Source organism: Delphinapterus leucas, chromosome 18, assembly GCF_059928025.1.
Source record: "Delphinapterus leucas isolate spDelLeu-1000000601 "Yukka" chromosome 18, BTC_Dleu_Yukka2, whole genome shotgun sequence".
Lineage (NCBI taxonomy): Eukaryota > Metazoa > Chordata > Mammalia > Artiodactyla > Monodontidae > Delphinapterus > Delphinapterus leucas.
In genome coordinates this window covers 78,531,864-78,547,793 of record NC_143146.1, presented here as the reverse complement: position 1 = coordinate 78,547,793, position 15,930 = coordinate 78,531,864, and the positions used below count along the sequence as shown (strand labels likewise).

The 15,930-nt window shown below is 42.7% G+C and overlaps 2 protein-coding genes across 14 annotated transcripts in view; one reads left to right on the top strand and one right to left on the bottom strand.

The window, feature by feature from the left end:
* Nucleotides 1–218: 218 nt before the first annotated feature.
* On the bottom strand, nucleotides 219–10,760 carry LOC149746885 (uncharacterized). 3 transcript variants are annotated; one of them, XR_016388755.1, is made up of 2 exons: nucleotides 9,694–10,760; nucleotides 219–7,146 (listed from the first exon to the last, which is right to left on the bottom strand). XR_016388755.1 is itself a non-coding variant. In XM_089899787.1 (2 exons), exon 1 carries the CDS (start codon nucleotides 7,950–7,952, stop codon nucleotides 7,344–7,346), a length of 609 nt encoding a protein of 202 aa, XP_089755913.1. In that variant the 5' UTR covers nucleotides 7,953–8,237; the 3' UTR covers nucleotides 219–7,146; nucleotides 7,309–7,343. The 3 variants fall into 3 exon arrangements, 1 of the variants encoding a protein (XP_089755913.1); XR_016388754.1 differs by lacking the exon at nucleotides 9,694–10,760 and adding an exon at nucleotides 8,538–8,967; XM_089899787.1 differs by lacking the exon at nucleotides 9,694–10,760 and adding an exon at nucleotides 7,309–8,237.
* The window catches only part of ZMYM2 (zinc finger MYM-type containing 2), an 89,508-nt gene continuing 81,134 nt past the window's right edge, over nucleotides 7,557–15,930 (top strand). For 3 of the 11 annotated variants that reach the window (XM_089899778.1, XM_089899775.1, XM_089899784.1), the window contains exons 1-2: nucleotides 8,772–8,932; nucleotides 9,698–9,766. The gene's annotated coding sequence lies outside the window, so the exon portion shown is untranslated. The other 8 variants (XM_089899783.1, XM_089899781.1, XM_089899779.1 and 5 more) reach the window with 6 other exon arrangements.

The window sequence follows — 15,930 nt, the reverse complement described above, 5'->3', positions numbered from 1 at the left end:
GTTGCTCCGCAGCATGTGGGATCTTCCCGGACCAGGGCTCGGACCCGTGCCGCCTGCATTGGCAGGCGGATTCTTAACCACTGTGCCACTAGGGAAGTCCTCAATGATGATTTTATTCTTCTAGATATCACCAGTTTTTTACTGGATCTCTTCTTCACTTCTAATAAGATATATTTTTTATCGGTGATATAAGTATTTGAAAACATTCTGTGGGAAAATATTGATACATCAAAATGTTAACAATGTAAAATAGCAAGGAGAGACCACTACACACCTATTAAGTGGTGAGACTGCAAAACACTGACAGCACCAAATGCCGATGAAGATGTAGACACCAGGAACTCTCATCATTACCAGTGGAAATGCAAAAGTTCACTTTGATCCATGGTATTTATCCAAATGAGTTGTAAATATGTCCATACAAAAACCTGAACATGGATGTTTACAGGAGCTTTATTCATAACTGCCAAAAACTTGGAAGCAACCAAGATGCCCTTCTGTGGGTGAATGGATAAATAAACTGTGGTGCATCCAGACAATGGAATATTACTCAGCGCTAAAAAGAAGTGAGCTGTCAAGCCAAAAAAGCCATGGAGGAATGTTAAATGCTTACTGCTTAGTGGAGAAAGTCAATCTGAAAAGGCTGTTTACCCAGCCTTTGGAATCATAGTATGATTCCAAGTATAAGACATTTTGGAAAATATAAAACTATAGACATTTTCACTAAAGGTCAGGGATTGGCACAAGTTACGGGGATGGAGTTCCATAGGTGGAACACAGAGGATTTTTAGGGCAGGAAACCATTCTTATGATGGTATAATGTTGGGTACATGCTATCATGTGTTTGTTAAAACTCACAGAATGTACAACATTGAGAGTGAACCCTAGTGTAACCTATGGACTTGGAGTAAGTATGTTGTGTCAATGTGGGTTCATCCACATTGACACAACAAATGCACCACTTTGGGACTTCCCCGGTGGCACAGTGGATAAGACTCCACGCTCCCAATGCAGGGGGCACGGGTTCGATCCCTGGTCAGGGAACTAGATCCCACATGCATGCTGCAACTAAGGAGCCCACGTGTTGCAACTAAGGAGCCCACCTGCAGCAACTAAAACCCCATGAAACCAAATAAATAAATACTTAAAAAAAAAAACAAAAACAAATGCACCACTTTGGTGGACATTGTTGATAGTGGGGTGGGCTGTGCATGTGTAGGGGCAGTGGGTACATGGGAACTCTGTACTTCCTGCTCAATTTTGCTGTGAACCTAAAACTGCTAAAAAAAAAAAAAAAAGGTCTGTTGAAAAAAAATGTTACCAATAGCCATCCTTGGGTAAAGAATTACAGGTAATTTTCTTTTTCTTTTGCACTTTTTGCACAGGTTTTCCAAGTTTTGTTGTTGTTATTGTTTGTGTTTTGCTTTTGCCACTGACTGTGAATTTATTAACTATGGAAGTAGGAAAAATATTTTAAAAAGTCAGTATGCTAAATTCAAAACTGTTAGACTTGCTTAATTTTAGGTTTTAATCTCTTAGAGAATAATAGCTACCTAGTAGAGAAACTCAAAAAAAAAAAGTTGATAATATAAGGAACACTTAAATGGGCAAAAATTAAGCTTTAAATCATTATTTTCAGCTTATGATTTTATAAAAACCATAGAATTTAATTACTGGAGAGAACCTCCATAATCACTAGATATAATTTTCTTTGTAAAAATTTGCTTCTGGTTGCAGTCAGGACCTCTAAAGCTCAGAAGGCACTTGGGTGGGCAATGCTGCCTGCGAGATAAAATGAGAAACCTGGTGGGTCCTTGTACTCAAGTGTGAAACAGGTAAGGTGGAGCGAAGAATATAGTTAAGAACATAGTGGTATGGGACTTCCTTGGCAGTCCAGTGGTTAAGACTTCGTGCATCCGATGCAGAGGGTGTAGGTTCGATCTCTGGTTGGGAAACAAAGATCCTGCAAGCAGCATGGTGTGGCCAAAAAAAAAAAAAAAAAAAAATATATATATACATACATATATATATATACACACACACACATATATGTATATATATATATATACACACACATATATAGTGGTAAACATTGGATTATTTAATAATAAAAAAGCCACAGGAACTGAGAGGAAGGCAACCTTCATAATAAGTTAGGATAGTGAGGGGGGCTGGAGGAGACACTGGGATCCTGAGGGATGAGAAGGCTGTGAAGATAAAAGTGGACTTTACTTCAAGAGCATATTATGCACAATTCCCTTATTTTATTGAAGGAGAAACTGAGGCTCCAGAAGGTCCAGGGTCACAGAGCTGATGAATGGTGCAGTCACATCAATGTCCGTTCTGCATTCTCTTCCAGCTCATTACAACGCTTGTCCAGAGACTTGCTCATCAGCTGCACTTCAGCCTCATCAAATGTAATGCAGTTTTTTAGGAAGGAATAAGTATTTCATATATTAGGAAGAATGGCAACTTAAATCTCTATGTTTTAAAAAATGAGTTTTTCAACCTATAGTTCATTCCAGACTACTCTCAGTGTTCAGTATCATCTTGTGTTTTCACTTCTGTTTTAGAATCTGAATTTATCCATGATTTGCTTTCTCTAGAATAATGTTTTTCAAACCACAGTTTGTAAGCCATGTAGTCAACTTGGTGGGCTGGAACCACTGTTCATTAAAAAACAAACAAATAAACAAAAAACAAAACAAAAAACAGTATAGACTAGATCTAAATAGATTAGAATAGAAAATATTAAAATCCATCTAAGATAATAAATGAAACAATTCTATGAAACTTTTGATTCAGATATGTAATTATGTATGAAGGTGGGTTTGCACTATGTCTCCATGTATAATATATATCCTAGTGATTGTCATGATCAAAAAATTTCATAACCCCTAGCCACAGCAATCAGGCAAGAAAAAGAGATAAAAGGAATATAAATTGGAAAGGAAGAAGTAAAACTGTCACTGTTTGCAGATGACATGATACTGTACATAGAAAATCCTAAAGATGCCACCAGAAAACTGGGAGAGCTCATCAAATGAATTTGGTAAAGTTGCAGGATACAAAATTAATATATAGAAATCTGTTGCATTTCTATACACTAACAACGAACTATCAGGAAGAGAAGTTAAGAAAACAATCAAAACAATCTTGAGAAAGAAGAACAGAGCTGGAGGAATTATGTGTCCTTACTTCAGACTATACTACAAAGCTACAGTAATCAAAACAGTATAGTGCTGGCACAAAAACAGATGCATAGATCAATGGAACATAATAGAGAGCTCAGAAATAAACCCACACACTTATGAACAATTAATCTATGACAAAGAGACAGGAATAAACAATAGAGAAAAGACAGTCTGTTCAATAACTGTTGCTGGGAAAACTGGACAGTTACATGTAAAAGAATGAAATTGAGGGCTTCCCTGTTGGTGCAGTGGTTGAGAGTCCACCTGCTGATGCAGGGGACACGGGTTCGTGCCCCGGTCCGGGAAGATCCCACATGCCGCGGAATGGCTGGGCCCGTGAGCCATGGTTGCTGAGCCTGTGCGTCCGGAGCCTGTGCTCCGCAATGGGAGGGGCCACAACAGTGAGAGGCCCGCGTATCGCAAAAAAAAAAAAAAAAAAAAGAAATTGAAACATTTTCTCACACTATATAAAAAAATGAACTCAAAATGGATTAAAGACCTAACTGTAAGACTAGAAACCATAAAACTCCTGTAAAAAACATGGTCAGGAAAGTCTTTGACATAAATGGTAGCAATAGTCTTTTGAGTCTGTCTCCTAAGGCAAAGGAAACAAAAGCAAATACAATGGGACCTAATTAAACTCAAAAGCTTTTGCACAGCAAAGGAAACCATCAACAAAATGAAAAACCTACTGAATGGGAGAAAATATTTGCATATGATATGACTGATAAGGGGTTATTATCCAAAATATATAGACAGCTCATACAGCTCAATATTAAAAAAAAAAAACAACCTGATAAAAAAAAAGTGAGCAGAAAAGTGGGGGAGTGATAAGTTGGGAGATTGGGATTGACATATACACACTACTATATAGAAAATAGATAACTAATAGGGACCTACTGGGAACTCTACTCAACACTCTGTAATGACCTAAATGGGAAAAGAATCTAAAAAAGAATGCATATATGAATATGTATAACTGATTCACTTTGCTGTACAGCAGAAACTGATGCAACATTGTGAATGAACTGTACTCCAATAAAAATTAATTTAAAAAAAGTGGGCAGAAGATCTGAATAGACATTTTTCCAAAGAAGACTTACAGTGGGCCAACAGGCACACAAAAAGATGCTTAACATTGCTAATCACTAGAGAAATGCAAATCAACATCACAATGTGATATCACTTCACACCTGCCAGAATGGCTACCAATCACGTGGAGAAAAGGGAACACTTGTACACTGTTGGTGGGAATGTAAACTGGTGCAGTCACTGTGGAAAACAGCATAGAGGTTCTTCAAAAAATTAACATATGCCAGGGCTTCCCTGGTGGCACAGTGGTTAAGAATCCACCTGCCAATGCAGGGGACATGGGTTCGAGCCTTGGTCTGGGAGGATCCCACACGCCATGGAGCAACTAAGACCGTGCGCCACAACTACTGAGCCTGTGCTCTAGAGCCCACAAGCCACAACTACTGAGCCCGTTCACCTAGAGCCCATGCTCCACAATGAGAAGCCACAGCAATGAGAAGCCCGTGCGCCACAACGAAGAGTAGCCTCCACTCGCCGTAACTAGAGAAAGTCCGCGTGCAGCAACAAAGACCCAATGCAGCCAAATAAATAAATAAATTTATTTAAAAAAAATTAACATATGCCTAAAATCACCCAGCTCGTTGTGGGTAAAGCAAGTTCAAGCTAGGGCAGCCTGCCTCCTAAGCTGTTATATTGCATCTCAATTACTGGTGAGCTCCTGGTTTCCAAAAATACAATTGTACCTAACACTTATTTGTATTGAGGTATAATTGACATATAATATTATATTAATTTCAAGTGTAAAACATAATGACTTGATATATGTATACATTGTGATGATCACCAAAGTAACTCTAGCTAACATTATGACCACACAGTTACAATTTTTTTTCTTCTGATGAGGAATTTTTTAATTAAAAAAAAAAATTTATTTATTAATTTGGCTGCTCCGGGTCTTCACTGTGGCATGCGGGACCTTTCGTTATGGCATGCGAGTTCTTAGTTGTGGCACGTGGGACCTAGTTCCCTGACCAGGGATCGAACCTGGGCCCCCTGCCTTGGGATCATGGAGTCTTAGCCACTGGACCACCAGGGAAGTCCTGTGATGAGAACTTTTAAGATCTACTCTCTTAGCAACTTCTAATATTTGTATATTGCTTTCCTAGGAGTTATTTGGTCCTTACAACACTGCATTACTATATATTATAAATGGCTAAACTGAGCCTTAGAAGATAACTTGCTCAAGGGTTTGAGTGGCCAAACAAGTATTTGAAATGCAAGTCCTCTGCTCAAGACTTCATGTTGCCTTCCTGCAAAGCTTAGTATGCTTTTGTGATTAGTACAGAATAACTCCACACACACACATACACACACACAATTTTAGTAACAGACTTATCAAGTTATAATTCCGTACCATACAATTCATCCACTTAAAGTGAACAATTCCATAGTTTTTAATATATTCAGAGTTGTCCAATCATCATTACAATCAATTTGCTCCAAAAAGACACTCCATACACTTTAGCTATAACTCCTCACCTCCCTAGGCCTAGGGAACTAATATTCTACTTCCTATTTCTATAAATTTGCCTCACCTGGATAATTCACACAAATGGAATCATACAATGTATGGTGTTTTGTGTCTGGCTTACTTCCTTTAGCATCATGTCTTCAAGGTTCACCCATGTGGCAGCCTGTGTCAGAACTTCATGCCTTGTTATTGCTGAATAATATTCCATTGTATGGATCTACCAGATTTTGTTTATGCATTCATCAGTTAATGGACATTTGGGTTGTTTCTACCTTTTGGAAATTATGAATAGTTCTGTTGTGAACATTCAAATAATTATTTTTATAAGTACTTTTCTATATAATTAAGTGTAGTTTTTCTTTAAATTATGACACAAAACTTTTTTTTTCCCCAGCTTTCAACTCTCAGCTAAAATTCTCCCTGATATCATGTAGGTAACCCAGTGAACATTTTCATGCACAAATGGATTTGAATGAATACAAAATGTGACTAATATATACTACAGTAATTATTAGTCTTGTTAATTAATTATAAAACATCAATAATTTCATAATTAGTAGCAGTATAGAGCTTCCTTAAATTGAACAGCACGCAGCAATCCAATCTATCACTGAAGTCTATGACAGAGCTTATTTGGAAGTACCTCTACTTAAGCCTTCTAACTAACTATAAATTCAATGAAGAGAAGTTACTGCAACAGTACATGGTGACAGAAAAGGGATGGTACTGTAAGTTTTCACGGAGTGATTACAGTGTTGCCCTGCATTTGGTAACAGGGGACATTTCTGTTGTGAAGATACTGACATCGAGAATGTCAATGTAGAACAGTACTGTGTAATACACAGAGTCTTACAAGGATATCTTGTTTTATCAAAAATTGAAAAAATTTATAATTAAGAAATAAAATGCAGAAAAATAAACGATGCCATTTTGAGAAAGTGGTTTTAAATACATATTGGACATCCTCCAATTTAAATAAAGAGCAGTATATTTATTGCATTTAGCCATAGGTGTGAGGACTACTTGATTGTTTTATTCATAATGAATCTCACTTTCTACTAGACTATGCTAAGTGGCATCTCTATAAAGTCAGTCTTTACTGAGAACTTCATGGATAACTTCATTAAAAAGTTCATGTTGACTTACTTCACTCTGTATGACAGGCTCTAGGTCCATCCACCTTGCTACAAATAGCTCAATTTCGTTTCTTTTTATGGCTGAGTAATAGTCCATTGCATATATGTGCCACATCTTCTTTAACCATTCATCTGTCGACGGACACTTAGGTTGCTTCTATGTCCTGGCAATTGTAAAGAGTGCTGCGATGGAACATTGTGGTGGGAAGCTGCTGCATAGCACAGGGAGATCAGCTCGGTGCTTTGCGACCACCTAGAGGGGTGGGATAAGGAGGGTGGGAGACGCAAGAGGGAGGGGTTATGGGGATAAATGTATGCATATAGCTGATTCACTTTGTTATACAGCAGAAACCAACACACCAGTGTTAAGCATTATACAATAAAGATGTAAAAAAAAAAAGTTCATGCTGTTCACCATCGTGTTGAACTTTAAAGTGTAACAACACCCGTCTATTTACGAGTAGGCAATCCTGAAATCTGGGTCCACTTTATCCATCCATTTACTCCCCAACATCGTCGGCTGCAGTCCCACCGACGGCCGCCAGGGCGGCCTCCCCGCTCGCCTCCTACGTGGAACCTCGGGACCCGCACAGCCCGTGACGTGCGCCCGGGACATAGGTGTAGACGGCGAACAAAAGCCGAGTCCTGCCGCCCAGGTGGCTCCTTGGTCGCAACTCGCCCGGCCCGACCGGGCCCAGCCCGGCCGGCACCTGCGTTCCCTCCCGCCACGGGGACGGCCCGTCCGCCTCGAGGCCAACGAGGGCAGAGGCCCAGGGGCTGGGACGCGGCGGCCCCGCCGGGGGCGGCCCAGCCCTTCCGACAGGCGGGCGCCCGGCTCGGGGACCCGTAGCCGCCTCCATCTTGGCCAGCGGAGGCGGGAGCGGCGTCCGGCCCGGGCCCGTCGCGCCGGCCGGGGCCAGGTGCGGAGCCGGCAACGGGCGCCGTCCCGGCGGCCGGGCGGCGGGGCCCAGCCCGGGCTTCCCGGGACGAGTCGGAGTTGCCCCCAGTTCCCCCCGCGGCCCCGACAAGATGGAGGACGTAGTCTCCTCCCGCAGCCATGACGGGAGCGAGGGACGCCTCCCCACGGGGCTGAGGCGAGGGGAAGCGCTTCCAGCCTTCGGAGCGCGCGGGCCCCCCTGCCGCCGGCCTCCCGGCCCCCGGCTCCCGCCCGCGTCGCCGTAGCCCCTGCCCGCTCGGCCCTCACGGGGCTCCCAGACACTGGACAGGGAGGGCGTGGGGGACATCGAGGCCGTGGCGCTCCTCGGGCGGCGTCGCTCGCGGCCGCTGCAGGGTCAGGCGGCCCGGCTTAGGCCCTCGGGCCGCCCGGCCCCGATAGCTCTCTGCCCCCAGGGGCCGAGCCGAGGCGGGTGCGGCGGGCACAGCACTCAGCGGCCCGACCCTGACGGGCCGGGCCGAAGTGGGGGCGGGGAAGGGGGGGGAAATGGAGGTGCGGGGGTGTGGCCTACGCCTGAAGGACAGGACGTCGGACCACCCCCTCGAGGGGGGTCCTGAAGGAAGGCGGACGCAGCCAATGGGCGTGCTCGAGGCCCCTGGCCCGCCCTCCCCGGCCGCCAGTGAGGGCATCGGGGGCGGGGCTTGCCGGGCCGGGCCGCGCCGCCGCGGCCGCAGCCTCCGCCTACTCACCAGCGCTAAAGCCGGGACTGGACCGAGCGGAGTTGCGCGTGTTGCCGAAGGGGGGGGGGGGTCGGGGGCGGGGAGGTCCGTTCCGCGGAGCCGCAGCCAGAACCGGGTGAGGCTTGTCCCCGCCGAGTCTCCAGCCCAGGGCCGCCGACAGTGGGGGTGGCCGGGAGCGGCGCAGCCTCCGGAGGCGGAGGCGGAGGCGGAGGCGCCGGGAGGCGGAGATGGGTGAGGGCGGCCTCCGGAGCCTCCCACCGACCCGGGACAAGCGCCCCGCGGCGCGGCCGCCGTCGCCGCTAGCGCGTCGGGGCCTCGGGCTGCCGGCGGCTCCGCTGATGTCCCAGGCGCCTTGGCGGGCGGCCCGCGGGCTGCGGGAGTGCGGGCGCGGCCGCGAGGGCCGGGTGAGGCGGCCGCCGGCGGCGGGGGTCGCTCGGGGCCGCCCGGGGCGGGGGCCGGTGGCGGGGGTCGCGGGGGTGGGGTGGGGGTGGGGCGGGGTGGGGGAGGGGCGCCTCCGTGGGTGCTCGGGGCCGTCCTCGCACCCTCTCGGCGGCGGCGTGAGGTCCCCAAGTTTGCCGGCAAGGGCTCGGGCCCCCCGCGCCGGTCCCCTTCTCTGCCGCCCCGGGCCCGGCGCGCGCGCGGCTCGGATCCGCACGTATTGTTTGGCCGGGTCTCTAATGGCGGACGGGGAGGCAGCGCTGCCGGTCGCCGACTGCGGGGGGGCAAGTCTCAGGCCCGGGGCAAGAGCTCGGGGTAAATGCGGGGGGTTTCCGCCCCGCGCTGACGCGAGCCGCCCCCCGCCCCTGAGTGGATGCGGGCGCGATGGGGACGGCGCTGGGTGGGCCGATTCGGGGGATAGGATTCCCCGCTGGCGTCGAGGCTGCGCTCGCCCTTCCCCCTCCCCCTCCCGGAGCAGGCCTGCTGCCCTCCGCCTCCTCCCTCCAGGGTTTGCCTTTCACGTGGGTTTTGGTCCCAAATAAAAATTTTACGTCGTTTGTCTCTACTTTACGTAGGAGGGGGTTGTTGGTCACGGGCTGGGCAGCAATAATCGAAGGTCCGAACCTCCTTGACCTCTTATTCCCTTCTCTGTCTCCTCCTGGTGGAAAGGGCTTGGTTCTCCCACCTGGTTAGGTGTTCTTGACCCATTTTTCATTTTTCCTCTTACCCAGGACCAGGAGTTGCCTTCATCTCTACCTGGTGCATCCCTGGCAGAACGTGAGGAGGAAAACACCCCCATTGTGAGTCTTTTGCCCCTCGTTTGAGGCTCTTAGAGGACGTTGTCAGGTTGTCGGGCCGGAGCGTCTCCGTTGTTTTGAGGGGGAGGAGCTTTTCCCTGGGTGGCAGCTGCCCCCGGGGCGCAGCCTGGGTAATGGCTGGTGAGGCAGCTGGGAGTGGGCGCTGCTGTTTGCACCGCTGCAGACATCTCTCCTGCTGCAATACCAACCTCAGCAACCAGACGACGGGCTCCTGCAGCTGCTCACGTTACCCGGGAGGAGGGGTGGGGGAAGGAGGGCATATTGCTGGCGCCCTCTAGAGTTCCAGGGCGGGAAGTGAAGTTGTTGCGTTTCTGATGCTCGGTGTGCAACCATCTTTAACACTTTCTCTTCCTTTAAATGGAGAATTGATCGAAGGGGTTGGAGGAACAGAAAGACGGATTTAACTCTGTGTGTACGACGTAAAACACAAATTTTGACTCTTGGGGTTCATGAATTGGTAGATGTCTTTGATGTGTTTGCTTAGGAAAGGGCATGAGGTCCACTCCTCCAGTTCTCTTAGTTTACCAGCTAGTGTGCTGGTGAGACCAGTCCGCTGCTCTAGTTACTCTTAGTCCCCCATATTTTGTGATGCTTAGTCTTCACTCGAGTTGTTCTTGAACGTGTTATCTGAGGGTTATCGTTTATTGCTTGCAGTTTGTTGGTTTTAAGGTAGTCTTGGGATGTGCGAGACACTAAGGTAAACATAACGAGTCATTTTCCATCAATTGAAATTAGTTACAAAATATCAGTGAATTTTAGCATTCTAGAAAATTGTATCTCTGGAGCCTCCTGACAGTTGGTATTGTAACTTGCAGATCTCTGTCAGAGGTGGGTCATGAGTATAGTAGCTCATGCTTCAATATTAAGTCCCAAATGGGCCACAAACTAATTGACGATGAACATACTGATTGTGAAGTATGATGTGAGGATGACAACTCGTATGAAACAAACACTAATTGAGGCAGGTGCCGGGCACTTTCATGTATTATTTCCTTTACTCTTGGCAAATAGCCTGCAGGGTAATAAAAATAGCATGTATTGAGCCCTTATTGTATGCCAGCACAATAGTAAGCTAAGCTTTTTAAAAAAAGTTAACTATGAAAACTTTGAATTTATGAGTGATAATAGTATATTGAACCTCTTTGTACCTATCATTTACATTCTATAATTATCAACACATGTCCAGACTAATTTTTAACATGTATTAAGTAATTTAATCCTCGTGAAAACCTAGTGTTTTTATTCCTAATTCGTAGAGGAGGAAACAGAGGCATAGACAGATACCCAGGTAGTAGTAGTATTTGGTAGAGCAAGGATTTGAACTTAACCGGTTTGATTACAGGCCTAAGTTCAGCAACTGTGTTGTCCTGTTTTTTTACATTTTTTATTTATTTTATTTTATTTTGTTTTATTTTTTGGCCACGAGGGGGCGGGGGGTGGAATGTGGGATCTTAGTTCCCCCACCAGGTATTGAACCCATGCCCCCTGCATTGGCAGCTTGGAGTCCTAACCACTGGACTGCCAGGGAAGTCCCATGTGTTGTCCTGTTTTAAAGTATATAATATGCTTGCTTACAAATTTAGAAATTGAAACTGAAAAAAATTGAAGCTTACAATTTTCTCAGCGTATATTGTTTTCATGGAGAGCAGTGGGTAAACAAATACGAAATGTTTGACTCTTACTGAGTACCTTTTAAAAAAATAGTAGTACCACAGTTATCAATTAGATTATTTGACTGCCTTAAAACTAACAGGGTCTGTTTGAAACAGAAATAATATATTCTCTTTTTTTCAGTGTGTCTGTGCAATTTAGTATCTATAATTGTTTCCTAAATACTGTAACTTGAATGACTATAACTTCTGTAATGAGTTTAAAGCTCTTTTCAGGCATTAGATCATTCAGATATAGTGGATCAAGGATTAGATCTTTCAACTAGATGGGCAGTGCTTATTTTATCACCTCATATTTTCACAAAAGATTTACCTTTCTGAAATTTTTTTCTTTGTTCTTATTTGTGATGTTGATGGGGAAAGGTCGATTGGTTAAGTAAACATTTGGAGATGAGGACATAAAAAATGTATAATCAGGACTTTTCTGTAATGTCAACACATGTATACTAATGAAAACCATGGTTCTTTCTAATACAGTTGATCCTTGAACTACATGGGTTTGAATTGTTGGTCCACTTATACCCAGATTTTTTTCAATAGTACTACACCATCTGCAGGCAGTTGGATCTGCGGTCACGGAGGAACTCAGTAATAGGAAGGACCAACTATAAGTTATACATGGATTTTCTTCCAACCTCCCTCCCTCCCTCCCTCCCTCCTTCCTTCCTTCCTTCCTCTTTCCGTGCATGAGGGATCAAACCTGTGCCCCCTGCAGTGGAAGCTTGGAGTCCTAACTACTGGACCGCCAGAGAATTCCCTATACATGGATTTTCAACTGCTACCCCCTGACTCCCCCAGTTTTTGAAGGGATGTAGTTCTTGTTTTCCTTAATGATTTAGCTCAGAATTAAAAATTCTTTTATTTAAGAACACCAACTAATGGTGCTTTAATGTGCCAGACAATAAGATGAAGATAAGCTGACAGTTTTAAATTGACATTGATTAAATCAAAGTTCTTTATTATACATAAATTTATCGCACACTTAATGTGAGTTAGATGCTTTTAGATGTACTTAAAAGTATTTTGATATTTAAAAATACTTCACATATTTATGGTACCTTTCTTTAATGCATCCTTAAGAGTATGTATTCCTCCCACTGTCCTTTTAAACAGTTGAGGGAAAGAGAGAGTGGTCCCTGCTTTTCCATGTTCTGCTTATATAATCTCATGGGCTGGAGTTTTGTACCTCATGTGGTGGGACATCTCTGAATCACTCAGATGTCCCACAGATGCTGACAACGAACGTTTCAGACTTTTGTGTGGATATGGAGCTTGACATACCATCTTTGTACAACTGTTCATATCCTTAAAAGTTTTATTGTATGTTGCCCTTGTTTGAGGTACATAAGTGCCTAAACTTAATGCATTTGAGACAAAATGAATCTTCACCTTTAGTCAGATGCTGTGTTATTACTGTGATGGAAACAATGTGTATGAATGCTGGAACTCTATCTTTGTTGTCAATAGGTGTGGTATAATTAGAAATTTTATATCTTTTTCTAGGCATTCATGTCTATCTGCCCCATTAACTATTATTCACACATATTATTATATTGAATAACACTTACTCTAGGAGGACTTTGGCTTATTCAACTTGCAGGTGTTTTTTTTAGGCAATGCAAGATGAGCCTAAACCCAAGTGCTTTCTCCCGTCGGATTATCTAACAGTATTTTATGTAGGGCATTTTAAGTTAGGAAACAAGTACACAGAGAGATTGTGTTGATTCCATGCATTTTCCATTTTTTCATTTCAGTTGGTTAATTTTTTTCTGTTCCTGTCAGAGCATAGAATTGGGATTTTAGAATTGAACAGGACTTCTGAGCTAATGAAATCTCAGAGTTCTTATGGATGACTCCAGTATGTAAGAACCATGAAGTTGTCACTGAGAAAAGTTGCTTTTAGATAAATCAGTAATTTTGAACTATGGGGCTCTGGGTAACAACTGTAGTTTTTTATTTTTTATTTTGATTGTTTACCAGCAAGAAAATTGTTTTATGTAGTTGGAATTGCAAATTTTTATATCTGTAACCTGTTTTTTAAACAAGTCACTTTTGTAATCTTAGGTTTCTGTTATTAAAATAGTAATGAGAAGAGAATTATGAAGGCCAGCACTAAACACTTAACTTAGTAACAAGATAAGTTGGTCATCTTGAAGTGTGTTAAAAGTTGGATTACAACACATTTGAGCATATCTGTTGTTTTATTGCGTATTTTTAAATGTATTAATCTTTTGGATCAAGTTTTACACAACACTTGAAGCACTTTGTAACTGCAGAATAAATTTTTGTGAACTATTGAAAAGTCTAGAGTTAAAATGTGTAGAGAGGTTTGCTAAATTGCTTGCTCACATGACTAGTTTGGGATTTGTTCTTAGTTCTATTTTATTTTTAACTTCATAGCAGTCCGTTGAAAATTACAAGTAATAAAATTTAAGAAAAATTTGGGGTCTTTAATTTGAAAGAAGGGTATGACTGTTGGGGGTTTTATTTTTACTGATTTGATCAATGTCCCATAAGTGTTAATGTTTACTACTTCAAGAAATGATTTAAGGGTAAACTTTGGATATTAGGATAAATATTTGATAGTCCTGGCTTTAAAAAAAAAACAACAGACTTTCACATATTTGTGTTATTAATGTGATCTTGTTTTTATCTTTCTTAAAGAGTTACCAAATTATTGTTAGAGAATTTCAGCCATTCTCTTTAATATCAATACGGTGCCAGGGGTCAGATTTCTCTTCTCCAGAGGGTTCTAGATATTTTTCTCTCTATGTTCCTAGTGAATTTGAAGGTCAGATTTGTTTTTGTGAATTTAAAGTATTTTATCCTTAAATTATTAAATATTTTAGTGTGATTCTGATATTAAATTGTGATTTAAGATAAATTTACTAGGAATAGGATTAATTGTTGCAACCTCATTAAAATTTTTGGGAAGGATCTGTTATAGTTCTTGCAATAAACATTTTTTTTCTAACTATACATTTTGATTGGATAAGAAAAATACTTAGGACTTCCCTGGCGGTGCAGTGGTTAAGACTCTGTGCTTCAGCTGCAGGGGCTGTGGGTATGATTCCTGATGGGGGTAAGACCCCACATGCTGTGCAGCACGGCCAAAAAAAGAAAAATACTTTTTAAGTAAATATTTTAAGTAAAATTGTGATGCGCAGTTAGAGGTTTCAGACAGAAGAAAGTTTATAAAATGTGACAATACAATGAAACAACTTATTCAGTTGTTTTACTTTATAGCAGTGCCATGTATATGTTACTTTTTCTGTAGTAGCCTAGATTCCTTTATTAATTGTAAGAATTTAATCAAATTATGGTTTTGTAACTTAAAAACATTAAAGAAACTTTGTAATACTGGAACAGTTTCATAATCATTTGTTTCAAAGAGGTATATCTTTTGCCTAGGAAGAGTGGTGTTTCTTGGACTATTGAGCTGGACCAGACTGAGAATAGTTCAGGGTAATCAGGGTACTGTGGAAATCATTTATTCAACAAATTGTGTATCGTATACTATCTATTATATATCAGGTAGTCATAAAAGATGTGTTCTGTTAATGTTGGTTAGCAGTTTCTTTGGAGCTAATGCTCATTTGGGGTGGCCCCAATGATTATCAGATTAGTGAATTTTGTTTCCAGTTCTGTGGAAGTAAAGAAATATTAGAGTGGAAGTGAAAATTTAGGTTAAATGAAATTTTTATCTTGTCTTTTTGTTTTAGATTTCTATTGGTATTTTTTTCTTTGAAGCTTGTTCTATTTTAATTATTTTAGTTTATTTTGATTATTTCTGGCCCTCATGTGGTATCTGAATTCTTGTATGTTCATGTTTGTATGTTTGTTTTTTTCCCTAAATTCTTTTTTTAAAAAATAATTAATTTCTGGCTGCGCTGGGTCTTCGTTGCTGCACGCGGGTTTTCTCTAGTTGGGGCGAGTGGGGGCTACTCTTCATTGCAGAGTACGGGCTCTAGGCGTGTGGGCTTCAGTAGTTGTGTCGTGCGGGCTCAGTAGTTGTGGCTCACGGACTTAGTTGCTCCGCTGGACCAGGATTGAATCTGTGTCCCCTGCATTGGCAGGCGATTCTTAACCACTATGCCACCAGGGAAGTCCTGTTTGTTTGTTTTGAAGTAGTGAAAAATTTCCTCTTGTTTTAATTATATAAATTTGTCGCTTTAAAATTAAACTTGCTTTACAACTTTTATTACTATGAATATTGTCTCACTCTCTATGTTTATTTTTGTATGTCTGTTTTAATACTCTGAAGTCCTGTTTCCAGGAAGTCATTACATTCTATATCTGCGAACAGTTTTTGTTGCCCATCAAAGCTTGTGTTGAAGTCGGTCTTTTTCTTCCATGACACAGGCTCCTGACTGCCACTCTTCCTTGTTGTCTTCATTTCATCCTATCTTCCTCTTGGACTTAAGTGTTCATTTGCCTTTCCTAACTTCCTTTTGCATTAAAAAAAAGAAAAATTAC

Excerpts from the sequence above, each read along its gene's own strand:
- LOC149746885 (XM_089899787.1), bottom strand. The coding sequence starts at position 7,952 with ATGGCTGCGGGAGGAGACTACGTCCTCCATCTTGTCGGGGCCGCGGGG.